General features: G+C 49.9%; 1 protein-coding gene across 21 annotated transcripts in view; it reads left to right on the forward strand.

Annotated features, from left to right (window-relative positions):
* Window positions 1–4,731: 4,731 nt before the first annotated feature.
* Window positions 4,732–26,081, forward strand: part of MROH1 (maestro heat like repeat family member 1) — a 113,347-nt gene continuing 91,997 nt past the window's right edge. For 4 of the 21 annotated variants that reach the window (XM_063709616.1, XM_063709613.1, XM_063709619.1 and 1 more), the window contains exons 1-3: window positions 4,970–5,590; window positions 21,739–21,858; window positions 24,522–24,599. In XM_063709616.1, coding sequence (XP_063565686.1) covers window positions 24,578–24,599 — 22 coding nt within the window. In that variant the 5' untranslated portion in view covers window positions 4,970–5,590; window positions 21,739–21,858; window positions 24,522–24,577. The other 17 variants (XM_063709628.1, XM_055348528.2, XM_063709629.1 and 14 more) reach the window with 10 other exon arrangements.

A 26,081-nucleotide genomic window follows, 5' to 3' on the forward strand; every position in this document is an offset into this window, starting at 1 on the left:
GGCCCCTGTCCTTTATACACTTTGTTGGAATCCTCAGGGGGGACGCTGGGTGAGCAGTGCCCTTGGAGGGCAGTGATGACCTCCCTGCTCCCTCCTGTGCCAAGTACTCTGTGTTCGAGGGGTTTGGGAACAGGGGATGGTCAGCCTGCAGGAGCCACAGGGAGGCCTCTGGGGAGGAAATGGGAGTGGGGAGAGTATCAGGCGGAGGAAGCTGGAGCAGCTGGATGGTGCCTGAGTGGGTTTGGGACACGGAGGGGCCTGCTGGGGGGCACTGGAGCCCTTTGGGGAGAGAGGTAAGCCTGTCTTACCATGGCGCTTGCCCTGCAGGTGGGAGGACAGCTTGGGGTTGTGGTGCATGCACTCGTGGGTAGCATCGGCCAAGTACACCTTGGAGAAGGCCCCAGAACTGATCTTCTTGGAGGAGAGCAGGTAGCCATTGTCCTTGCACTCACGCACCTGCTCCATGAAGGTTCTCTGATCCAGCTTCTGCCTGCTGCTGCCCTTCACGGAGGGCAGTGCATGGAAGGGGGTGTGGTGGTCCAGTTTCACCAGTCTTGGGGGGCACAGCTGAGACCTGACTTGTGTCAGAGGGCAGGGGCCAGGGTGGTAGGGGGTGCTGGGTGGGAACTGCGTCCCTCTTGAGGCAGCAGCCACACTTCTGAAGACTTGCTGGGACTGCGGCAGAGGCAGGGAGTGATGGGGCTGCAAGCTCAGGGCGGGGGCTGGCACAGCTCTGGACTGGGCAGGGGGAGGGCCAGCTCTGGGAGAGGAGGGGCAGGTTCTAGAGTGGAGAATTCTAGAGCTGTACCTGCATTGTGCCCTCAAAGGGTGCGTCTTCTTGTTTTGAGGACCTGCCCACTCTGAGGACATCTTGTGGGACCAGTCCTGCCCACATGGGGCCCACTCTCTGTGAGGTGAAAACCCATGTCAAGGGCTACAGCCAGGGTGAGGCCTCTGTGGACCCCTATGGACGTGGCTGGCCACAGAAAGCCGTTAAAGAAATGAGGGTGGGGATTTCTGGGGCATAAAGACAGGAAAAGGGACACATACGTGTCAACCACCATTTCAACTGCACCCCCTCCTTCTTCGAGAGGATGCCATGGCCACACTCAGCTGGGCCCTAAGGTGGGCTGAGCCAGGGAAAGGCAGGCAGGAGCTCTGTCTCCCGGCCTTCTCCACTGGAGCCTGAAGCACCTCCTGCCCAGGCCAGCAAGGTGCAGGAAGCGTCCCACCTAGAGACCTCTGCAGACTTGACCACACACCCCAGGGCAAGCAAGGGCCCCACTCCTGAGCCTACCTCTGATCCTACAGTTCCAAGAGACAGAAGCCAACCTTGCCCCTCCCTTCTGGACCCCAGAGTGCCCTGTGGGCACTATTACTGCTAACGTTTGAGTGCCAGCTGTGTGCCGGGTGCCATTCTGGGCAGTCGCACCAGCTACAACTACCACCTGTAGCAGTCGTGCCCCCGTTCACAGAACACATTCAGGTGCCCAGCCTGTGGGGGCAGTTCACATCTGGGATCTCAAGTCCTAACACAACCAAGTAATCCTCGCTTTACAGATGATGAAATTGAGCCCCCATGGTGGGGAAGCCCAACCCAAATGTGTCATCTCTGCTGTGAGCTGGACAGCACAGCGGCTGTGGGCCTGGAGGGCAGGGCTGCCTGATGGGCAGCCATCCTGGGAATGTCTGCAAGGGTCTGGTGCTTGGTACAGACCAGTGAGTCTGGGGAATTGGGGTCTCCTCCACCGAGATCTGTGGGTGCACTTGGCATGTTTGCTGCAGAAAAGGCCCCAGAATGGGCTGGCTTGAACTGGAAAAACACACTTTCTCATCCCTTTTGGACCATGAGCTTCTTGAGAGCAAAGCATGTGTTTGATATTCCTTTGCTCACCCTCAGGCCTTGTTTGGCAAATTGCCTGGGATACAGAAAATAAGGACAAGGTCTGGGTGTAGTGGCTCATGTCTGTAATCCCAGCACTTTGGGTGACCAAGGCAGGAGGATCTCTTGAGGCCAGGAGTTGCAGACCAGCCTGGGTAACATAGTGAGACCTTGTCTCTGCAACAGAATTTAAGAATTAGCCAGACTTGGTGGTGCCCACTTGTAATCCCAGCTATTTGGGAGGCTGAGGCAAGAGGATCACTTGAGCGCAGGAATTTAAGGCTGCTGTGAGCTATGATTGTGCCACTGCACTCCAGCCTGGGTAACAGTGAGAGGCCTCATTTCAACAATAAAACCCAGCTTGGGCCGGGCGCGGTGGCTCATGCCTGTAATCCCAGCACTTTGGGAGGCCAAGACGGGCAGATCACGAGGTCAGGAGATCAAGACCATCCTGGTGAACACGGTGAAACCCTGTCTCTACTAAAAATACAAAAATAAAATTAGCCGGGCATGGTGGCAGGCACCTGTAGTCCCAGCTACTCGGGAGGCTGAGGCGGAAGAATGGCGTGAACCTGGGAGGCAGAGGTTGCAGTGAGCCGAGATCGCGCCACTGCACTCCAGCCTAGGGGACAGTTAGACCTCAGAAAAAACAAACTGGTTTGTGGTTGACCTGGGGGTTAGGTGTAGGGAAAAGAAAGAGAGATCAGACTGTCACTGTGTCTATGTAGAAAGGGAAGACATAAGAGACTCCATTTTTGAAAAAGACCTGTACTTTAAACAATTGCTTTGCTGAGATGTTGTTAATTTGTAGCTTTGCCCCAGCCACTTTGACCCAACCACTTTGATCCAACCTGGAGCTCACAAAAACATGTGTTGTATGAAATCAAGGTTTAAGGGATCTAGGGCTGTGCAGGACGTGCCTTATTAACAAAATGTTTACAAGCAGTATACTTGGTAAAAGTCATCACCATTCTCTAGTCTCGATAAACCAGGGGCACAATGCACTGTGGAAAGCCGCAGGGACCTCTGCCCTTGAAAGCAGGGTATTGTCCAAGGTTTCTCCCCGTGTGATAGTCTGAAAAGTGGCCTCGTGGGATGAGAAAGACCTGACCGTCCCCCAGCCCGACACCCATAAAGGGTCTGTGCTGAGGTGGATTAGTAAAAGAGGAAAGCCTCTTGCAGCTGAGATAGAGGAAGGCCACTGTCTCCTGCCTGCCCCTGGGAACTGAACGTCTTGGTATAAAACCCGATTGTACATTTGTTCAATTCTGAGATAGGAGAAAAACCGCCCTATGGCGGGAGGTGAGACATGTTTGCAGTAATGCTGCTGTGTTATTCTCTACTCCACTGAGATGTTTGGGTGGAGAGAAACATAAATCTGGCCTACGTACACGTCCAGTCATAGTACCTTCCCTTGAACTTAATTATGACATAGATTCTTTTGCTCACATGTTTTTTGCTGACCTTCTCATTATCACCCTGCTCTCCTACTACATTCCTTTTTGCTGAAATAATGAAAATAATAATAAAAACTGAGGGAACTCAGAGGCCGGTGCTGGTGCAGGTCCTTGGTGTGCTGAGTGCTGGTCCCCTGTGCCCAGTGTTGTTTCTCTATACTTTGTCTCTGTGTCTTATTTCTTTTCTCAGTCTCTCGTGCCACCTGACTAGAAATACCCACAGGTGTGGAGGGGCAGGCCACCCCTTCATTAGGAAAAAACAGAAACTGCTCCAGGCAATTTAAGCAGGTGGGATTGGTTGCTTAAGTGTTAGAAGGGCTTGAGAGGCACGGGGGCAGGGTGGAGTTCGTCGAAGGTGGGGGCTGCAAGAAGCGGCCACTCTAGAACCAGAGCCAGGTGGTCCCGACCCAGGGTGGCTGAGCCTCTGGGCTCTGCTGCGGAGCCTGGGAGCCTGCGGCCCCTGCGGCACACCTCAGCTCCCGCCAGTGGCAGGACACAGCTGGAAGCCCGCGAGTGTCAAGCCAAGTGATGACTGCAGGATCAGAACGGCCATTGGCTCTGTCCACCCTCCCTTTACAGTCTCGATTATCCGCGTCGTTGCCTGCACCTGAATCCATTCCCGGGGCTTCATTGGGCAGCCGTCCCGTGCTGGGCTTTGTAGGCAGCCCTCGGGAGCAAAATACAGACTCAGGCCTGCCCCCTGGCGGAGGGGCTGGCATTCGTTTGTGATGGGAGTGAAAGTGGGGCTGTGCTGCGCGCGGCAGCTGGTGTGCGTGAGGCGGAGGCCGCACCGAGACCGGGAGGGGACAGGGCCACAGGCGTGTGGGAAGCCGCCGCAGGGGCCGCGCCCGCATCCGCAAAGGGTACTGCGCTCTCCCCGGCGCCGTCCCCACAGCGGGAGCCCAGTCCCTTCGGCCAGGTGTGGACATCCTGCCCGCGCTGCTCCCGCCGCCTCCGCCTCTGCCGACGCCCAGCCTGGACGCGCGGCGGGCGCTTTCCTTCCTCACAACGCTCTTATCGCGTCCCGAGCTCCCGGGACCCCGCTGGTCGCCTCTTTCCCAACGAGCGCAGGGCCCTGCGAGTCCTGCCCCCCTCCGGGTGCCGCGGCCTCCAGCTGGCGCTTCCGGAGCAGACAGAGGGCGGGCGGGCGGGGCCGCGCGCGTCCAGGGCGGGCGTGTGCTTGCGAGCGGCCGCAACGCCGCGCCGAGCCCGCGTCCCCGGAGTCTGGGAGCGGAGGTCGTCAGGGCTGTATGCGTCCGACGGGGACACGGGGACTGCTGCACCCCGGGGCTGGCGTAGCTGTCGCGGGCCTGAAGGCCGCGCCTGCGCCGTAGAGGCCGAACTGGCGCTCAACAGACGGGCGGGGCCGAGCGTGAGGCGGAGTCTGCGCACTGCTGCTTTACAAATGAAGGTGGGCGGGGTGGAGCGAGCGTGAGAGACGTGCCCCCGACCAATAAGTGCAGAGATCGCTCGGGGGCGGGGACCTGCTGCCGCGCTCCAGGCTGCGGTTGGCCAGAAGGCAGCGGGGGCGGGCTCGGCGCGCGCGGCTCCGCCCACTCCGGGCCCCTGCTGGGCGGGAAGGCGGCGCCCCGGCCGAGGTGGCGGCGGCTCCTCAGGTAAACGGCGGGTGGCGATGAGCCTTCGGCGGCGCTGGGAAAGAGCCCCTCGGGGAAGTCTGGGCTGAAGAGCCTGGGGCGGCTCCCTTGGCGGGGCCGCGGAGGAAGCCGAGTCAGGAGGCGCCTCCCCAAGGTCACAGGGCGAACGCTGGGAGGGTCCTGGGTGTCGCGGGGACCTCGGCTCAGGTGTGCGCCGCGCCACTGCCCGGAAGAGAGGCCGGAGCTGTGCGGCTGTGCTCCTCCTCTGCGCCGCTAAGTCGTCTCGGCCGCGCGACCACCCCTCTTCGGGGAGCTTGGTGGTCCCCGGTGGCCGCCCCTCCGCGGGAGCCCGGTCGTCCCCGGTGTCCGCCCTTCCTGGGAGCCCGGTGGTCCCCAGTGCCCGGCCCTCCCCGGGAGCGCGGTGGTCCCCGGCCCTTCTCCCCCAAGCGGGGCCACCGGGGGTCCTCTCTCCGGGAAGCCAAGCATACGCCCGGAGCCTGCAAAGCCGGCGTGCCCCGGGCCTCCGTATGCCTTCCGTATTCTCTGACGATCGCGAGGAGGAAGGTGATTTGTCCCTAGTCACGAGGATGACTGGTCATAGCGTGCCGGGCATAGCGCTGGCAGGGCCGCGGGCAGCCAGCCCTCACTCAGCCAAGGTGAGACTTAGGGGCTGCCGGGCAGGCGTTGGCCGGCCGATCTGGGGTCGGATTTTCGGGCAGCGTCAGTGCAGCTGCAGTGTTAGGGTCAGAGGAAACCACTCTGCGGGCGCTGGTGGCTTGGTCCTACACACTCTGGGGAGGGGCTCCTTTGCCTGCTCAGCTGGGGAAGGGACAGACTCATAAACTCAAGTGCAGTGAGGTAAGCAGAAAAGGGGTACAGGGGTGTGGCCGAACTTAGGGATGTGAGCAGAGTTGGGTCGGGGACAGCCCTGTAGGCAGGGACCACTTTGGAAGGGGATGGTGGTGAACGCACACGATGCGGTAAGAGGCAGGCAGGGTATGGCCGGTGATAAGTCAGGTGAGGGTGGTGAGTTGAGTTTAGAGCTGTTGGGTCTCAGTGCGATGACCATGGATGGAGATGTCCCGAAGACCTCGGGTCCGGGGGAGGCGAGGGCTGGAGATGCGTGTGGGAATCGTTGTTTGCGGCATGTTTCATCGGTGGTACGTGTTTGTGACGTGGCTGCATGGACAGTCTGGGCACCCTAGGGTGCTGCTGTCAGCAGGATCTTCACTGCTCAGTCTCAGGCGCCCAGGGTCCCCGTGAACAGGTGTCTCTGGTCTCTCTTTGATGTCAGAGTGGAATGACCTGAGGCTAAGGTGTTTTTGTTAACTTGAAACTGACGTGCAGGCCGCTGTGGCTTGTGGAGACCTGCACCTCGTCATTTCCCACTGGCTGGGGTTGATTGCTGACTGCTGAGGGACACCAGAGGGTCAGAGGTGGAGGCTGTGGGGCATGTGCTTGCCTGAGTTCGTGGCTGTCTCCTGTGTCAGGAAACAGGTGCTCGTGCTTAGTTTTCTTTCCCAGGGTCCACAGAGGCCCAGGAGAGAAGCCTGGTTGCTGCCCTCTGTCTCGTAGCCCCCCTTTCACAGAGCTGGGTTATTTGGGGTAGAGATCCTCTGTCTGTGCCGGTCCACCCAGCTTGGTTTCTTTGGGGTAGGAGCACCAGGAAAGGCTCCCGTGGCTCTTGGGAGCTCCTAGCCAGTGTGCAGAGAACATGGACTGCTGCCCATCATGAGAAATGTGCTTTCTTCACTGAGCTTGAGGGGCCACCTGGTTTTGGGGGTTTGCACGAGCACCAGTGACACAGCTTGGTGTGGCCTGTATTGAGGAACCATGTTCTCGGTGGACTGTGAGCAGTGGGCTGTGGGATTGCATTGCCCAGGGTCATCAGCCTTATTGGTGACTTTGGAAGTTGATCCTGTGGCTGCTGTGCTGGGAGAGAAGGTTCCTTGGACCTGACGCGGGGGTGGGGCATTCTGTGACCTCCCAGTCTCCCTGCACACACCCAGCCCCGCAGGCTGGCTCACCACTGCTTCTGGGCTGTTGATTCCTGTGGCCTGCGCAGCCTCGCACACCCCCTCCTAACCCTTTTGGACCCAGTGCAGCAACTCTGTTGTGGGCACAGGTGTGGCAGCCATATACTTGTTGTGGCCGGAGGGCTTTCAAGACGGGAACTCTGGGCCTGGGATGGTGACTGGCGGGTGTTTACTAAATGTGGTTGAATTAACTGAAAAGGAAGCAGCTCTTTCATTCACACAGAAATGTGTGCTATGTAGGGAGAGAAGACCCTATCAACCCTGCCTGCCACCTTCTCCCATTCGTTTGCTTTTTGTTAATTTAACCAGAGCCCTGATTGGCATTTGTGTTTTTTTCTGACATCCCCATTACATACATGTGTGTGTACTAGGATGAGGGCATCTGTAGATAGATGTGGAAAAGTGGATGTTTAGCCACTGAGGCTTGTTGGGGCCGTTCTTCAGGTTCTGCTACTGGCACCAGCACCGAGTAGCCCCTGTCCTCAGCACGTCAGATGCTCTTGGTGTTCAACTGTGTGCTGGCCTCAATGCAAGTCTTTGACTGGTGACACTTTCTGCCATGTAGCCTACAAATAGAGGAGCTAGTCATCACTGATCATCACCATTTGTAGGTGGTGGGACAGTGCACAGGGATTTTCCATGCCTGCTCATGGCTTACTGGCTCTGCCACTGAGCCCTTATCCAGCCACTGATGCAGGAGTGCTGGGAAGAGAAGAGCATGGTCCCTTATGGAATAGGGGAAGGGAAGTGCTGGGTAGAGTAGAGCATGGTCCCTGGCTAGGGCTCCACTGCCATGGACCTAGGTGAGGACAGGCACTCCTGCCTTCCTGCCCAAATGTTACATTTCCCAAGACCACCCTGGCCTGCCATACCTGGCTCCTGTGTCTATATAAACCTGAGACCCAGGCCAGGCGTGATGGCTCACGCCTGTAATCCCAGCACTTTGAGAGGCCCAGGCAGGCGGATCACTTGAAGTCAGGAGTTCGAGACCAGCCTGGCCAACATGGTGAAACCCCGTCTCCACTAAAAATACAAAAATTAGTCGAGTGTGGCGGTGGGCGCCTGTAATCCCACCTACTCAGGAGGCCGAGGCAGGAGAATCGCTTGAACCTGGGAGGCGGAGGTTGCAGTGAGCCGAGATTGCGCCATTGCATTCCAGCCTGGGTGACAGAGCAATATTCTGTCTCAAAAAAAAAACAAAACAAAAAACCTCCAAGACGCTAGCAAGGCAGGGACACAGGCAGCTGGACATAGAGAGGAGCAGATTGGCGGAAGAAGACACAAGCAACTGGACCTCGAGGGGAACACGCCAGTGGAAGAGCACACCAACAGATGCCAGCACTCTGGCAGGCCATCGACTGGCTGGACAAGGTGGAGTTTGGCCAGGGCAGTCGGAGGAGAGCTGGGGCCGCCAAGCAGCCCAACTCCAGAGGAAGACCATCTCCCTTCTGGCTCCCCCATTGGCTGAGAGCTGCTTCCACTCAATAGAACTTTACACTCATTCTCCAAGCCCAGGTGTGATCCGATTCTTCCGGTACACCAAAGGGCAAGAACCCGGGATACAAAAAGCCCTCTGTCTTGCGACAAGTAGAGGGTCTAATTGAGCTGGTTAGCACAAGCTGCCTATAGACAGCAAACTAAAAGAGCACCCTGGAACACACGCCCACTGGGGCTTCAGCTGTAAACATTCATCCCTAGATACAGCCTCCCGTCTCTGTGCTCCCCTAGAGGTTTGGGCAGCAGGGCACTGAAGAAGCAATTTGCACCAACATCACACGCCCTGCGACGGGGACAAGGGGACCTTTCTGCAGCACCGTGCTGCACTGCCGTCGGCTCTGGAAGGGTGACTGAGTGTCTCTGTTCATCCTAGGGGCAGTCAGCACAGTCCCCATATGTCTGCCGGCAATCTCTCTCTCTTCTGAGAATTCTTGCACGTCCTTTGCTCTCTTTCCTGTTTATCTCAGGGATGTGCACAAGCTCCTTTGCATACAGTAGTCCTTCCCTGCCCACAGGGATATGTCTCATACCTATATACCTATGATAAAGTTTAACTATAAATGAAGCACAGTAAGAGATTGACAGCAACGAACAATAAAATAGAACAGTTTATGACAATACTCAAGACAGCCTGCAATTTAAAACATGAGTTCATTTCTGGAATTTTTCTATTTAATATTTTTGGACTATGTTTGATTGTGGGTAACTGAAACCAAGGAAAGTAAAACAGGATAAGAGGGGACTACTATGTTAATATTAGGCAAGTCATCTTCTCGTATATATTATGATTGGTTTATCATAACTGCCTTTTTTTTTATTAAAAAAAATTTTTTTTTTTTTTTTGGAGACGGAGTCTTGCTCTGTCGCCAGGCTGGAGTGCAGTGGCACGATTTCGGCTCATTGCAACCTCTGCCTACTGGGTTCAAGCCATTCTCCTGCCTCAGCCTCCTGAGTAGCTGGGACTACAGGCGTGTGAAAAATTATTATTATTATTATTTATTTATTTTTATTTTTTGAGACAGTCTCGCTGTGTCGCCCAGGCTGGAGTGCAGTGGCGCGATCTCGGCTCACTGTAAGCTCCGCCTCCCGGGTTCACGCCATTCTCCTGCCTCAGCCTCCCGAGTAGCTGGGACTACAGGCGCCTGCCACCAAGCCCGGCTAATTTTTTGTATTTTTTAGTAGAGACGGGGTTTTACTGTGTTGGCCAGGATGGTTTCCATCTCCTGACCTTGTGATCTGCCCGCCTCAGCCTCCCAAAGTTCTGGGATTACAGGCATGAGCCACCGCGTGTGGCCATGACCTCATATACTTTCTTCTCGTGCTGAGAACACTTAAAATCTCCTCTCAGCAATTTTCAAGTATATATCACGTTGCTGTTAACTCTAGTCATCTGTGTTGTGCAATTGATCTCTTGAATTTATTCTTCCTGTCTAACTGAAGCATTGACCCTGTGACCAACATCTCCCCAGTCCTCCACCTCTGCCAGCCCCGGTAACCACCGTTCTACTCTGCTTCTAGGAGTTCAACTCTTCATAGAAGTTGGGATTCCACGTGTGAGATCACGTGGTTGTCTTTCTGTTCCTGGCTTATTTTACTTTACGTAATGTCCTTCGGTACATCCCATTTCTCGCAAATGACAGGAATTCCTTCTTTTTTTTTTTGAGATGGAGTTTCACTCTTGTTGCCCAGGCTGAAGTGTAATGGCTCGATCTTGGCTCACTGCAGCCTCCGCCTCCTGGGTTCAAGCAATTCACTCGCCTCAGCCTCCCGAGTAGTTGGGATTGCAGGCACCCACCACCACGCCCAGCTAATTTTTGTATTTTTAGTAGAGATGGGGTATCACCATGTTGGCCAGTCTGGTCTCGAACTCCTGACCTCAGGTGATCCACCTGCTTTGGCCTCCCAAAGTGCTGGGATTACAGGTGTGAGCCACTGCGCCCAGCCTCCTTTTTTAAGACTGAATAATACTTCATTGTGATATACCACATTTTCTTTGTTTTATTTTTATTTTGTTCTTTCTTTAAATATATACCACATTTTCTTTATTCATTCATCCATTGGTGCACACTTATGCTGATTCCATATCTTGGCTTTTGTGAATGGTGCTGCAGTAGCCATGGCAGTGCAGATGTCTTTTTTGAGATCCTAATTTCATTTCCTCTGGATGCGTACTCAGGATCATTGGATGATATGGCAGTTCTGTTTTTATTTTATTTTTTATTTTTTGAGACAGAGTTTTGCTCCATCGCCCAGGCTGGAGTTCAGTGGCATGATCTTGGCTCACTGCAACCTCTTCCTCCTGGGTTCAAGCGGTTCTCCTCCCTCAGCTTCCCGAGTAGCCAGGACTACAGGCGCCCACCACCACACCTGGCTAATATTTTGTATTTTTAGTAGAGATGGGGTTTCACCGTGTTAGCTAGGATGGTCTTGATCTCTTGACCTCGTGATCCGCCCGCCTTGGCCTCCCCAAGTGCTGGGACTACGGGCATGGGCCAAAGCGCCCACCCTATTTTTATTTTTATTTTTTTTGAGATGGAGCCTGGCTCTGTTGCCCAGGCTGGAGTGCAGTGGCAAGATCTCGGCTCACTGTAATCTCCACCTCCTGGGTTCAAGCCATTCTCCTGCCTCAGCCTTCCGAGTAGCTGGGATTACAGGCACGTGCCACCACGCCGGCTAATTTTTAAAATTTTTTTTAGTAGAGACAAGGTTTTACCATGTTGGTCAGGCTGGTCTCAAACTCTTGACCTCAAGTGATCCGCAGCTGTAGACCTCAGTCTATGGTACAAACTAGGCAGTTCAACTTGTTCTTATAAAGTCATGGCTTTCTTCTGCTTCTGGGGAGCACTTCCAGCACCACTACTGGCACTTTGTATGGGTCCCATGGTGTCATCAAGGCACTGACTAAACATGGTGAAGAATGTGGGAGAACCACGGGCGACTGGTTTTACTGCAAACTGCTCATGTGGGGGTGATGGCGTCCCACGGTGTGTTAAGCAGATACACTCACTGCCTGAGCTCACTGCAGTAGCAATGAGAAGTGCTTTGGAATTATCACAGTACTACAGCATGTGCTACACTTAATTCTGTGTAGCTGTGATTCAATACTGCATCTTTTTTTTTTTTTTGAGACAGAGTTTCACTCTTGTCGCCCAGGCTGGTGTACAATGGCATGATCTCAGCTTACTGCAACCTCCGCCTCCTGGGTTCAAGCGATTCTCCTGCCTCAGCCTCCCAAGTAGCTGGGATTACAGGCATGCGCTACCACGCCCAGCTACTTTTTTTTTTTTTTTTTTTTTTTTTTTTTACATGGAGTCTTGCTCTGTGGCCCAGGCTGGAGTGCAGTGGTGCAATCTCAGCTCACTGCAACCTCTGCCTCCTGGGTTCAAGCAGTTCTCTGCCTCAGCCTCCCGAGTAGCTGGGATTGTAGGCACCCGCCACCATGCCTGGCTAATTTTTGTATTTTTAGCAGAGATGGGGTTTCACCATGCTGGCCAGGCTGGTGTTGAACTCCTGACCTCGTGATCCACCCACCTCGGCGTCCTAAAGTGCTGGGATTACAGGCATGAGCCACCACGCCCGGCCTAATTTTGTATTTTTAGTAGAGACGGGGTTTCTCCATGTTGGTCAGGCTGGTCTTGAACTCCTGACCTCAGTTAATCCGCCTGCTTCAGCCTCCCAAAGTGCTGGGATTACAGGTGTGAGCCACCGCACCCAGCCTCTCAATACTGCGTCTTTATGTTTGTTTAGATTTTTCTTGACTGCAGATGGCAGCATGTAGGGTCTGTAAGTGTGCATATATATTTTGATAAATTTTAACTTCTTACAACAGATTTGTGTATATTTCATGGTAGTAAATGATAAAATAGACTAGTGTCTACATATATTTTATGCATTCATGACATATTTCACATTTTCTTAAATTTTTTTGATATCTCTAGACTACGTTTGTCCATAAGTTTTTTCAACGTGTCACAAATCTCCAAAAAGTTTTCCAATATATTTATTGACACAAAACTATGTATAAGTCTCTTTGTAGGTCACTCAGTACTTGCTTTATGAATCTGGGTGCTCCTGTATTGGGTGCATATATATTTAGGATAGTTAGCTCCTCTTGTTGAATTGATCCCTTTACCATTATGTAATGGCCTTCTTTGTCTCTTTTGATCTTTGTTGGTTTAAAGTCTGTTTTATCAGAGACTAGGATTGCAACCCCTGCCTTTTTTTGTTTTCCATTTGCTTGGTAGATCTTCCTCCATCCTTTTATTTTGAGCCTATGTGTGTCTCTGCACGTGAGATGGGTTTCCTGAATACAGCACACTGATGGGTCTTGACTCTTTATCCAACTTGCCAGTCTGTGTCTTTTAATTGGAGAATTTAGTCCATTTACATTTAAAGTCAATATTGTTATGTGTGAATTTGATCCTGTCATTATGATGTTAGCTGGTTATTTTGCTCATTAGTTGATGCAGTTTCTTCCTAGTCTCGATGGTCTTTACATTTTGGCATGATTTTGCAGCGGCTGGTACCGGTTGTTCCTTTCCATGTTTAGCGCTTCCTTCAGGAGCTCTTTTAGGGCAGGCCTGGTGGTGACAAAATCTCTCAGCATTTGCTTGTCTGTAAAGTATTTTATTCCCACACATTAATAATGGGAGACTTTAACACCCCACTGTCAACATTAGACAGATCAACGAGACAGAAAGTCAACAAGGATACCCAGGAATTGAACTCAGCTCTGCACCAAGCGGACCTAATAGACATCTACAGAACTCTCCACCCCAAATCAACAGAATATACATTTTTTTCAGCACCACACCACACCTATTCCAAAATTGACCACATAGTTGGAAGTAAAGCTCTCCTCAGCAAATGTAAAAGAACAGAAATTATAACAAACTATCTCTCAGACCACAGTGGAATCAAACTAGAACTCAGGATTAAAAATCTCACTCAAAGCCGCTCAACTACATGGAAACTGAACAACCTGCTCCTGAATGACTACTGGGTACATAACGAAATGAAGGCAGAATTAAAGATGTTCTTTGAAACCAACGAGAACAAAGACACAACATACCAGAATCTCTGGGATGCATTCAAAGCAGTGTGTAGAGGAAAATTTATAGCACTAAATGCCCACAAGAGAAAGCAGGAAAGATCCAAAATTGACACCCTAACATCACAATTAAAAGAACTAGAAAAGCAAGAGCAAACACATTCAAAAGCTAGCAGAAGGCAAGAAATAACTAAAATCAGAGCAGAACTGAAGGAAATAGAGACACAAAAAACCCTTCAAAAAATCAATGAATCCAGGAGCTGGTTTTTTGAAAGGATCAACAAAATTGATAGACCGCTAGCAAGACTAATAAAGAAAAAAAGAGAGAAGGATCAAATAGACACAATAAAAAATGATAAAGGGGATATCACCACCGATCCCACAGAAATACAAACTACCATCAGAGAATACTACAAACACCTCTACGCAAATAAACTAGAAAATCTAGAAGAAATGGATAAATTCCTCGACACATACACTCTCCCAAGACTAAACCAGGAAGAAGTTGAATCTCTGAATAGACCAATAACAGGAGCTGAAATTGTGGCAATAATCAATAGTTTACCAACCAAAAAGAGTCCAGGACCAGATGGATTCACAGCCGAATTCTACCAGAGGTACAAGGAGGAACTGGTACCATTGCTTCTGAAACTATTCCAATCAATAGAAAAAGAGAGAATCCTCCCTAACTCATTTTATGAGGCCAGCATCATTCTGATACCAAAGCCGGGCAGAGACACAACCAAAAAAGAGAATTTTAGACCAATATCCTTGATGAACATTGATGCAAAAATCCTCAATAAAATACTGGCAAACCGAATCCAGCAGCACATCAAAAAGCTTATCCACCATGATCAAGTGGGCTTCATCCCTGGGATGCAAGGCTGGTTCAATATACGCAAATCAATAAATGTAATCCAGCATATAAACAGAGCCAAAGACAAAAACCACATGATTATCTCAATAGATGCAGAAAAAGCCTTTGACAAAATTCAACAACCCTTCATGCTAAAAACTCTCAATAAATTAGGTATTGATGGGACGTATTTCAAAATAATAAGAGCTATCTATGACAAACCCACAGCCAATATCATACTGAATGGGCAAAAACTGGAAGCATTCCCTCTGAAAACTGGCACAAGACAGGGATGCCCTCTCTCACCGCTCCTATTCAACATAGTGTTGGAAGTTCTGGCCAGGGCAATCAGGCAGGAGAAGGAAATAAAGGGTATTCAATTAGGAAAAGAGGAAGTCAAATTGTCCCTGTTTGCAGACGACATGATTGTTTATCTAGAAAACCCCATTGTCTCAGCCCAAAATCTCCTTAAGCTGATAAGCAACTTCAGCAAAGTCTCAGGATACAAAATCAATGTACAAAAATCACAAGCATTCTTATACACCAACAACAGACAAACAGAGAGCCAAATCATGAGTGAACTCCCATTCACAATTGCTTCAAAGAGAATAAAATACCTAGGAATCCAACTTACAAGGGATGTGAAGGACCTCTTCAAGGAGAACTACAAACCACTGCTCAAGGAAATAAAAGAGGATACAAACAAATGGAAGAACATTCCATGCTCATGGGTAGGAAGAATCAATATCGTGAAAATGGCCATACTGCCCAAGGTCATTTACAGATTCAATGCCATCCCCATCAAGCTACCAATGACTTTCTTCACAGAATTGGAAAAAACTACTTTAAAGTTCATATGGAACCAAAAAAGAGCCCGCATTGCCAAGTCAATCCTAAGCCAAAAGAACAAAGCTGGAGGCATCACACTACCTGACTTCAAACTATACTACAAGGCTACAGTAACCAAAACAGCATGGTACTGGTACCAAAACAGAGATATAGATCAATGGAACAGAACAGAGCCCTCAGAAATAATGCCGCATACCTACAACTCTCTGATCTTTGACAAACCTGAGAAAAACAAGCAATGGGGAAAGGATTCCCTATTTAATAAATGGTACTGGGAAAACTGGCTAGCCATATGTAGAAAGCTGAAACTGGATCCCTTCCTTACACCTTATACAAAAATCAATTCAAGATGGATTAAAGATTTAAACGTTAGACCTAAAACCATAAAAACCCTAGAAGAAAACCTAGGCATTACCATTCAGGACATAGGCGTGGGCAAGGACTTCATGTCCAAAACACCAAAAGCAATGGCAACAAAAGACAAAATTGACAAATGGGATCTAATTAAACTAAAGAGCTTCTGCACAGCAAAAGAAACTACCATCAGAGTGAACAGGCAACCTACAACATGGGAGAAAATTTTCGCAACCTACTCATCTGACAAAGGGCTAATATCCAGAATCTACAATGAACTCAAACAAATTTACAAGAAAAAAACAAACAACCCCATCAAAAAGTGGGCGAAGGATATGAACAGACACTTCTCAAAAGAAGACATTTATGCAGCCAAAAAACACATGAAAAAATGCTCATCATCACTGGCCATCAGAGAAATGCAAATCAAAACCACTATGAGATATCATCTCACACCAGTTAGAATGGCAATCATTAAAAAGTCAGGAAACAACAGGTGCTGGAGAGGATGTGGAGAAATAGGAACACTTTTACACTGTTGGTGGGACTGTAAACTAGTTCAACCATTGTGGAAATCAGTGTGGCGATTCCTCAGGGATCTAGAACTAGAAATACCATTTGACCCAGCCATCCCATTACTGGGTATATACCCAAAGGACTATAAATCATGCTGCTATAAAGACACATGCACACGTATGTTTATTGCGGCATTATTCACAATAGCAAAGACTTGGAACCAACCCAAATGTCCAACAATGATAGGCTGGATTAAGAAAATGTGGCACATATACACCATGGAATACTATGCAGCCATAAAAAATGATGAGTTCATGTCCTTTGTAGGGACATGGATGAAATTGGAAACCATCATTCTCAGTAAACTATCGCAAGAACAAAAAACCAAACACCGCATATTCTCACTCATAGGTGGGAATTGAACAATGAGATCACATGGACACAGGAAGGGGAATATCACACTCTGGGGACTGTTGTGGGGTGGGGGGAGGGGGGAGGGATAGCATTAGGAGATATACCTAATACTAAATGACGAGTTAATGGGGGCAGCACACCAGCATGGCACATGTATACATATGTAACTAACCTGCACAATGTGCACATGTACCCTAAAACTTAAAGTATAATAAAAAAAAAAAAAAAAACTATGTATAAGTGAACCCATGCAGTTGGAACTTGTGTTGTTCAAGGACCAACTGTATGATGTTAATTACAGGTTTTTCTTTGGTGTTTTTCTTTTTTCTTCTTTTTTTTTTTTTTTTTTTTTGAGATGGAGTCTTGCTTTGTCACCCAGGCCAGAATGCATGATCTCAGCTCACTGCAACCCCTGCTTCCTGGGTTCAAGTGATTCTCCTGCCTCAGCCTCCTGAGTAGCTGGGACTACAGGCGCCCACCACCACTCAGGCTAATTTTTGTATTTTTAGTAGAGACGGGGTTTCAACATGTTGGCCACACTGGTCTCGAACTCGTGACCTCAAGTGATCCATCTGCCTCAGCCTCCCGGAGTGCTGGGATTACAGGCCTGAGCCACTGCACCCAGCCAGTTTTTCTTAAGTAACAAGTTGAGGCCGGGCGCGGTGGCTCACGCCTGTAATCCCAACACGTTGCGAGGCCGAGGCAGGCGGATCACCTGAGGTTGGGAGTTCGCAACCAGCCTGACCAACATGGAGAAACTCCGCCTGTACTAAAAATACAAAATTAGCCGGGCGTGGGGCGCATGTCTGTAATCCCAGCTATTCTGGAGGCTGAGGCAGGAGAATCGCTTGAACCCGGGAGGTGGAGGTTGTGGTGAGCCGAGACCGCGCCATTGCACTCCAGCCTGGGCAGCAAGAGTGAAACTCCGTCTCAAAAAAAAAAAAAAAAAAAAAAAAAACACAAGTTGAGCAGGTTTCCTTCTCTTCCTAGTTAAGGTAGTTCCCTTCTCTTCTTGAGAATTTTTATCATAAGTGAACGTTGGATTGTGACAAATGCTTTTTCTGCATTTATTGAGATGATCGTGATGTGAATTATATCAGCTGAATTTAAAAATATTAAAACCAGCTGGGCATGGTGGCTCACACCTATAATCCCAGCACTTTGGGAGGCCTAGGCCGGCGGATTGCCTGAGCTCAGGGGTTTGAGACCAGCCTGGCCAACATGGTGAAACACCATCTCTCCTAAAAAAATACAAAAATTAGCCAGGCGTGATGGTGTGTGCCTGTAGTCCCATCTACTCAGGAGGCTGAGGCAGAAGAATTGCTTGAACGTCGGAGGCAGAGGTTGCAGTGAGCCGAGATTGCGCCATTGCACTCCAGCCTGGGTGACAAAGCAAGACTCTGTCTCAAAAAAAAAAAAAAAAAAAAAAAGAATTTGCACATCTGTGTCCATAAGGAATACTGCTTTGTAGTTTAATTTCTTTTTTTTTTTTTTTTTTCTTGAGACAGAGTCTCATTCTGTCCCCAGGCTTGAGTGCAATGGTGCTATCTCGGCTCATTGCAAACTCTGCTTCCTGGGTTCAAGCAATTCTCTTGCCTCAGCCTCCTGAGTAGCTGGGATTACAGATGCACACCACCACGCCTGGCTAATTTTTGTATTAGTATTATTATTTTTTGACAGAGTCTCACTGTGTTGCCCAGGCGGAGCGCAGTGGCGTGATCTCGGCTCACTGCAACCTCCGCCTCCCGCATTCAAGGGATTCTACTGCCTCAGCCTCCTGAGTAGCCGGGATTACAGGCGTGCGCCACCACGTCCAGCTAATTTTTTTGTATTTTTAGTAGAGAAGGGGTTTCACCATGTTGGTCAGGCTGGTCTCGAACTCCTGACCTTATGATCCACCTGCCTCAGCCTCCCAAAGTGCTGGCTTGAGCCACCATGTACAGCTAATTTTTGTATTTTTAGTATAGACAGGGCTTCACCATGTTGGCCAGGCTGGTCTCAAACTCCTGACCTCAAGTTATCCACCCACCTTGGCCTCCCAAAGTGCTGGGATTACAGGCGTGAGTCTGTATAGCTTTCTTACAAGGTCTTTGGTTTTGTTATGAGAGTAATGCTCAGAAAATTAGTTGGGAAGTAGTCTTTTCTTTTTAATTTTTTCAGGAAGAATTTGTGTATAGTTGGTATTATTTCTTCCTTACATGTTTGGTAGAATTCCCCAGGGAAACCATCTAGGTTTTATGGGAAGGTTTTTTACTATGAGTTCAATTTCTTTTTAGATATGGGACTATTTAGGTTATCTCTTTGTGAGTGAGGTTTGATAGCTTGTAGCTTGTGTCTTTTAAGGGATTTGCCTATTTCGTTTCTTTTTCTTTTTCTTTTTCTTTTTCTTTTTTTTTTTTTTTTTTGAGAAGGAGTTGCTCTGTCACCCAGGCTGGAGTGCAGTGGTGCAGTCTTGGCTCACTGCTACCTCTGTTTCCCAGGCTCACGTGGTCCTTCCACCTCAGCCTCCTGAGTAGCTGGGACTACAGGTGCATGCCACCATGCCCAGCTGATTTTTGTACTTTTGGTAGAGATGGGGTTTTGCCATGTTGCCCAGGTGGTCTTGAACTCCTGAGCTTGAGTGATCCACCTGCCTTGGCCTCCCAAAATGCTGGGATTACAGGCATGAGCCACTGCGCCTGGCCATCTATTTCTTTCTTTTTTTTTTTTTTTTTTTTTTGAGATGGAGTCTGGCTCTGTCGCCCAGGTTGGAGTGCAGTGGTGCTATCTTGGCTCACTGCAAACTCCGCCCCCTGGGTTCAAGCAATTCTCCTGTCTCAGCCTCCCAAGTAGCTGGGACTACAGGTGCATACCACCATGTCCAGCTAATTTTTGTATTTTTAGTAGAGTTGGGGTTTCACCATACTGGCTGGGCTGGTCTCGAACTCCTGAACTCAGGTGATCCACGTGCTTCAGCCTCCCAAAGTGCTAGGATTACAGGCATGAGCCACCACGCCTGGCCTCTAGTTTCTTAAGGTAGAAGTTGAACTCTGTTTTTTTCCTGTACATTCTCTGTATACTTTAATCATTCTTCTTTTCTAAAAAGACATTTAGTGCTATAAGTTTCCACACATTTTGATATGTCTTTTCATTTTCATTCACTTCAGCGTGCTTTGTAATTTCACTTTTGATTCCTTTTTAGGCCCATGCGTTATTTCAAAGCATATTAAATAGTTTTGAAACTCCTGGGGATTTCTCAGATATCTTTCTCTTATTGATATATTTAATTCCACTGTGGTCAGAGAACATACTTTGTATGCATTGAATTCTTTTACGCTTTTTTTTTTTAAATTTTTAGCGACAGGATCTTACTCCTGTCGCTGAGGCTGGAGCGCAGTGGTGTGATCTCTGCTCACTGCAGCATTGACCTCCTGGGCTCAAGTGATCCTCCTGCCTCCCGCTACAGGCACGCGCCACCACACCCAGCTAGTTTTTGTATTTTTTGTAGAGACAGGGCTTCGCTGTGTTACCCAGGCTGGTTTTGAACTCCTGAGCTCAAGCATTTAACCTGCCTCATAACCTCCCAAAGTGCCAAGATTACAGGTATGAGCCACTCTGCCTGGCCGAATTTTCTGTTCACTTGTTCTAACAGAGACAGAGGGCTGGGCACAGTGGCTCACGCCTGTAATCCCAGCACTTTGGGAGGCCGAGGTGGGTGGATCACCTGAGGTCAGGAGTTCGAGACCAGCCTGGCCAACGTGGTGAAACCCCACCTCTACTAAAAATACAAAAATTAGCCAGGTATGGTGGCCCGTGCCTGTAGTCCCAGCTCCTGGGGAGGCTGAGGAAGGAGAATCACTTAAACCTGGAAGGCAGAGGTTGTAGTGAGCCGATATCCTGCCATTGTACTCCAGCCTGGGCGACAAAAGCGAAACTCCGTGTCAAAAAGAAAGGAGAGAGAGATGTTGAAATCTATATTGCAATTTAGATTGGTCTGTTGTTCCTTGCATTTTTATTAGTTTTGGCTTTGTGTATTTTGAAGCTCTGTTACCAGGTAAAAATGTTTAGGATACTTAATATTTCTGAAATCTAGTTTGTCTAATGTGACTCCAGCTTTCTTGTAACTAATGCCAGCCATGTTTTTCTTTGCCCATCCTTTTGCTTTTAACCTCCTAGTGTTAACATATTTAATCTTTCCTGTAGTTTCTCAAACATATGAAATAGTTTTAATAACTAATGTCTGTGTCTCTGAACTCTTTCCTTTGTGTTATTTCTGGGTCAGTTTGTATTGGTTGGTTCATCCTCACAATGGGTTGGATTTTCTTGCTTCTTTGCACGCCTGGTAATTTTTTTTTTTTTTTGAGACGGATTCTCGCTTTGTCGCCCAGGCTGGAGTGCAGTGGTGCGATCTTGGCTCACTGCAAGCTCCGCCTCCTGGGTTCACGCCATTCTCCTGCCTCAGCCTCCTGAGTAGCTGGGACTACAGGTGCTCACCACCACACCCTGTCTAATTTATTGTATTTTTTAGTAGAGACAGGGTTTCACCGTGTTAGCCAGGATGGTCTTGATCTCCTGACCTCGTGATCCACCCGCCTCAGCCTCCCAAAGTGCTGGGATTACAGGCGTGAGCCACCGCGCCCAGCCCACGCCTGGTAATTTTTGACTGGATGCCAGGCGTTGCTTTTGCCTTGGTGTTGCTGGATATTTTTGTGTTTCTGTTAGTATTCATGAGCTTTGTGCTGGGAGCTGGCTAAGTTACTAGGGAAGAGTTTGATCTTGTCAGACCTTTCTTTTAGCTTTGTTAGGTGAGACCAGAATGACGTTTAGTCTAGGACTGATTTGGTTGTTTACTGAGGTGGAATCCTGAGCTCTGCCTGGTGCCCCATGAGTCATGACGCTTTCCACGCTTTCCACTCCGGCTGCTGGGAGCAGGCCCCATTCCTGGACCTGTGGAAGCCCTGGACATTGCTTCTCCTAATCCCTTTGTGTGGCTCTTTCTGCAGCCTTGGACAGTTTGTTCTCCTACAAGGCATTTGTCTTAGTTTTCTAATGCTGATGCAATGCATTATCACAAACTTAGTGCCTTAAGCAACACAAATTTATTACCATAAAGTTTTTGGAGTCAGAAGTCTACCAAGGGTCCCACCGGCTAGAACCCAGGCGGCGGGGGCTGCTTCCCTTCCTGGTGCGCCTGGGAAGGATTGCTTCTGCTGTCTTAGGTTCCTGGCAGAATTTGTTTCTTTGCATCTGTAGGACGGAAGCTCCTGTTTTCTTGTCAGCCGCCAGCTGAGGGCCATTCGCAGCTTCTCCAGGCCACCTGCATTCCTCGTCTCAGAGCCTCCCTCCTGCATCCTCCAAGCCAGCAGTTGTGGGGTGAGTCCTTCTCGCGCTTCAAATTTCTCCTCCCCCGTCTTCCGTCTCTTCTCTTTCACCCACCTGGGAAAGGTTCTCTGCTTTTAAGGACTCGTGATTAGTTTGGTCTCACCCAGGTAATCCAGGATAATCTCCCTGTCTCAGGGCCTGTACCCTTAATCTCATCTACTGAATCCCCTTTGCTGTGTAAGGGTTCATACACACAGGTTCTGGGGATTAGGGTGTGGGCAGCTTTGGGGCTATTATTCTGCTGACCAGTAACTTGCTGAGTGCCCAGGGAACCCGCTGCAGGTCTCTAAAGTTCTCTCTGGGCAGCGCTTTCTCTGGTATGAGAGACTGCAGACTCCGGCCGCCTTGGTATCGGCCAGCACTCCCCGTTCTGTCTCATCAGCTTAGGTGTTTTGCTGGGCCCTAGGACTGGGTCCTCTCCCCAGGCAGTGAGCTGGGCTCTTAGGGCTCCGCCTCATTTCCTACCTCTCAGGCCGCACAGTCCTTCATTTTCTGATGTCCATTGTCCTGAGAAACAGTGGTTTCTTGTGTCTCGTCCAGTTTTTTAGTTGTCCTGTGATTCTTGCCTGGGCCGGGAGCAGGCAAGTCCAAGTCCGTGTGCCCATTTGTTTTTTAGCTCCTGTTTGAGTTGGGCGAGCGTGGCTGCTGCACTGGAAGGGGTGCTGCACGGTCGTGGACTGGCGTTGGTTCTGCCCGGACGGAGCTGGGCAGTGCTGGCTACCCGCAGGGCACAGCCTCTGGTCCCAGAGCCCGGCCACTCAGCCCAGCTTCTCCGCCTCCCAGCTCAGCTCAGGCCTGGGAACTCTGGCCTGTGATGCTCCACGTCAGGCGTGCCCTTGTCTCTGGGAAGTGTGTGCTGTGGGCGCTTTCACGGGTTTTCTGCCCTGCCTGGGAGCCACTGCCCTCTTCAGCTCTTAACTCTTCCACAGCTTTGGATCTTTATGGAATATGTTTTTTTGTTTTTCTTTTCTTTTTTTTTTTTTTTTTAGACAGAGTCTCACTCTGTCGCCCAGGCGGAGTGCAGTGGCACGATCTCAGCTCACTGCGACCTCCACCTCCCGGGTTCAAGCGATTCTTCTGCCTCAGCCTCCTGTGTAGCTGGGATTACAGGCACGCGCCACCACACCCAGCTAATTTTTGTATTTTTTTGGTACAGACTGGATTTTACCATGTTAGCCAGGCTGGTCTTGAAATCCTGACCTCAGATGATCTGCCCGCCTCAGCATCCCAAAGTGCTGGGATTACAGATATGAGCCACTGCGCCCAGCCCTGTTTTTCTTTTCTTTTTTTTTGAGACAGGGCTCGCTCTGTTGCCCAGGCTGGAGTATAGTGCAGTGGTGCAATCTCAGTTCACTGTAACCTCCGCCTCCCAGGTTCAAGCAATTCTCCTACCTCAGCCTCCTGCGTAGCTGGGATTACAGGCGTGAGCCACCAGACTGGCTAATTTTTTTGTATTTTTAGTAGAGGTGGTGTGTCACCATGTTGGCCAGGCTGGTCTTAAACTCCTGGCCTCAAGTGGTCCACCTGCTTCAGCCTCCCAAAGTGCTGGAATTACAGGCATGAGCCACTGCACCCGGCCCATGATGTCTTTTTTCTTTCTTTCTTTTGTTTTTTTTTTTTCTCTGAGACAGAGTCTCACTCTGTCGCTCAGGCTGCAGTGCAGTGGTGTGTCCTTGGCTCACTACAACCTCCACTTCCCAGGTTCAAGCGATTCTCATGCCTCAGCTCCCTGAGTAGCTGGGACTAAAGGTGCCTGCCACCACGACCGGCTAATTTTTGTGTTTTTAGTACAGACAGAGTTTCATCATATTGGCCAGGCTGGTCTCGAACTCCTGACCTCAAACAATCCACCCACCTTGGCCTCCCAAAGTGCTGGATTACAGGCATGAGCCATCGCTCTTGGCCAAGATTTCTATGATTTCTTACTTTGCCTCCAACCCATGTGTGCACAGCGCAGGGAGGTGTCCTGGCTCGTCAGGGATGGGTCATGGTGTCTCTCCTTCATTTTTCTCTGGAGTATGTTAGGAAGGAATGGTGGATGGGAGGTGATCAAGGGAATTAAGGGGCTGGTGGGAGCCTCTGAGAACAGAGAATGTGAGTGTTAGGATGCTGGCTGCCATGCTCATGGTGGGCCTGTGGCCCGTCTGATGACGTAGGTCCTCAGAAAGTGTGACACAAGACTTGAATGTGTGTCCGTGGTGAAGAGGCAGAGGGAACTTGGACGCTTCCTGGACTCGATTCTTAGGGACCATTGTTGCATGCAGTGGCTCATGGCATGTGATGTGTGAAAGCTGTGGTGCCTGTGCTCAGTTCCTCACAGTGTGGAGGAGGATGCTGTAGGTGGAGGTGCATCCACTCCTGCTGGGGCTGATGGTGACGAGGTGCCACTGTGGGCCAGCTGTGGACAAGCCTGTGCAGGCCAGTGAGGTGCTGGTAGGGACTGATGGGTGCTCAGGGATGGAGGAGAGCTGGAAACTGTTGAGGATCATGATGCCTTTTGCCCTCCCTGAGTGGCTCAAAGAAAATGTGACAGAGATATTTCCCCCAGAACAAATTCATTTAAATTGTGTATTTTACATGGAAATGGTAATTGCCTGTAAACTCAGATATCGTAGAGGCTTATGAATTAAATCTTGTGATTTTGGTTATTCCAGATGGGAGAAGAAGTTGTCCATGTTCACACTGGGTGAAGGAAGCTGAAACCACAGACATGACTGAGTCCTCCATGAAGAGTGAGTGCATGGGGATTGGGGGTGGCCGGGTGTGAGGCCTCTCTTGCCTCTGGGTGGTCAGGGCAGGCCAAGGCTCTTACCAGCTCCAATGGTGCCTAGAGTTTCCACCCTATACTCGGGAGCCTGAGTGGGTTCTGGGCAGGTTGGGTGATGTGGCAGGTGTAGACTTCTCCCACACAAGCCTTCAGTTTGGGACTCCAGAAAAGCACATGGCATCCAGAATGTGATTTGAAGGTTTTGTTTTACCTTTTTTTTTTTTTTTAAGACAGGGTCGGCTGGGCACAGTGGCTCACGCCTGTAATCCCAGCACTTTGGGAGGGCAAGGCAGGTGGATCACTTGAGGTCAGGAGTTTGAGACCAGCCTGACCAACATGGTGAAACCCCATCTCTCCTAAAAAATACAAAAATTAGCCAGGTGTGGTGGCAGTTGCCTGTAGTCCCAGCTACTCGGGAGGCTGAGACAGGAGAATCGCTTGAACTCGGGAGGCGGAGGTTGCAGTGAGCTGAGATCGTGCCACTGCACTCCAGTCTGGGTGATGGAGTGAGACTCGGTCCCAAAAAAAAAAAAAATAGACAGGATCTCCCACTATCACCCAGGGTGGAGTGCAGTGGTGCAATCATGGCTCACTGCAGCCTCAAACTCCTGAGCTCAGGTGATCCTCCTACCTCAGCCTCCCGAGTAGCTGGGACTACAGGTGCACGCCACTATGCCCAGAAGTATTTTTCATAGAGATGAGATTTTGTCATGTTGCCCAGGCTGCTCTTGAACTCCTGGGCTCAAGTGATCCACCCTCCTCAGCCTCCCAAAGTGCTGGGATTATAGGCGTGAGCCACTGCACCCGGCCTGGAGTGACTGTTGAATGAACATGCTCTCTCCAGGTTTTCATCAGAAAAAAAAATTAGCAGTTTTCAAAGGCTGTTCAGGCTGCTGTAACAAAATATCTTAGATTGGGTAATTAATGAATAATAGAAATGTATTTCTCACGGTACTGGCAGTTGGGAAGTCCCAGATAAAGGCACCGGCACATTCAATGTCTGTGAGGGCTGTTTTCTGACTCATAGATGGAGTCTCTTGCTGTGTCATCTCATGACTGGAGGGGCTGAAGGGACTAGGATGTCCTTCAAGCCTTTGTTTGTTTGTTTGTTTGTTTTTTAAGGCAGGGTCTCACTCTGTTGTCCAGGCTAGAGTGCAGTGACCTCCTGGGCTCAAGCCATCCTCCCACCTCAGCCTCCCAAGTAGCTGAGATTACAGGCATGTGCCATCACACCCAGCTAATTTTTTTTTTTTTTTTTTTTTTGAGACGGAGTCTCACTCTGTTGCAGAGGTTGGAGTGCAGTGGGTCTCAGCTCACTGCAACCTCCACCTCCTGGATTCAAGCGATTCTCCCTGCCTCAGCCTCCGGAGCAGCTGGGATTACAGGTGCCCGCCACCATGTCCGACTAATTTTTGTATTTTTAGTAGAGATGGGGTTTCACCAGGTT

Source organism: Gorilla gorilla, chromosome 7 (assembly GCF_029281585.2).
Source record: "Gorilla gorilla gorilla isolate KB3781 chromosome 7, NHGRI_mGorGor1-v2.1_pri, whole genome shotgun sequence".
In the NCBI taxonomy this organism is placed as follows: Eukaryota; Metazoa; Chordata; class Mammalia; order Primates; family Hominidae; genus Gorilla; species Gorilla gorilla.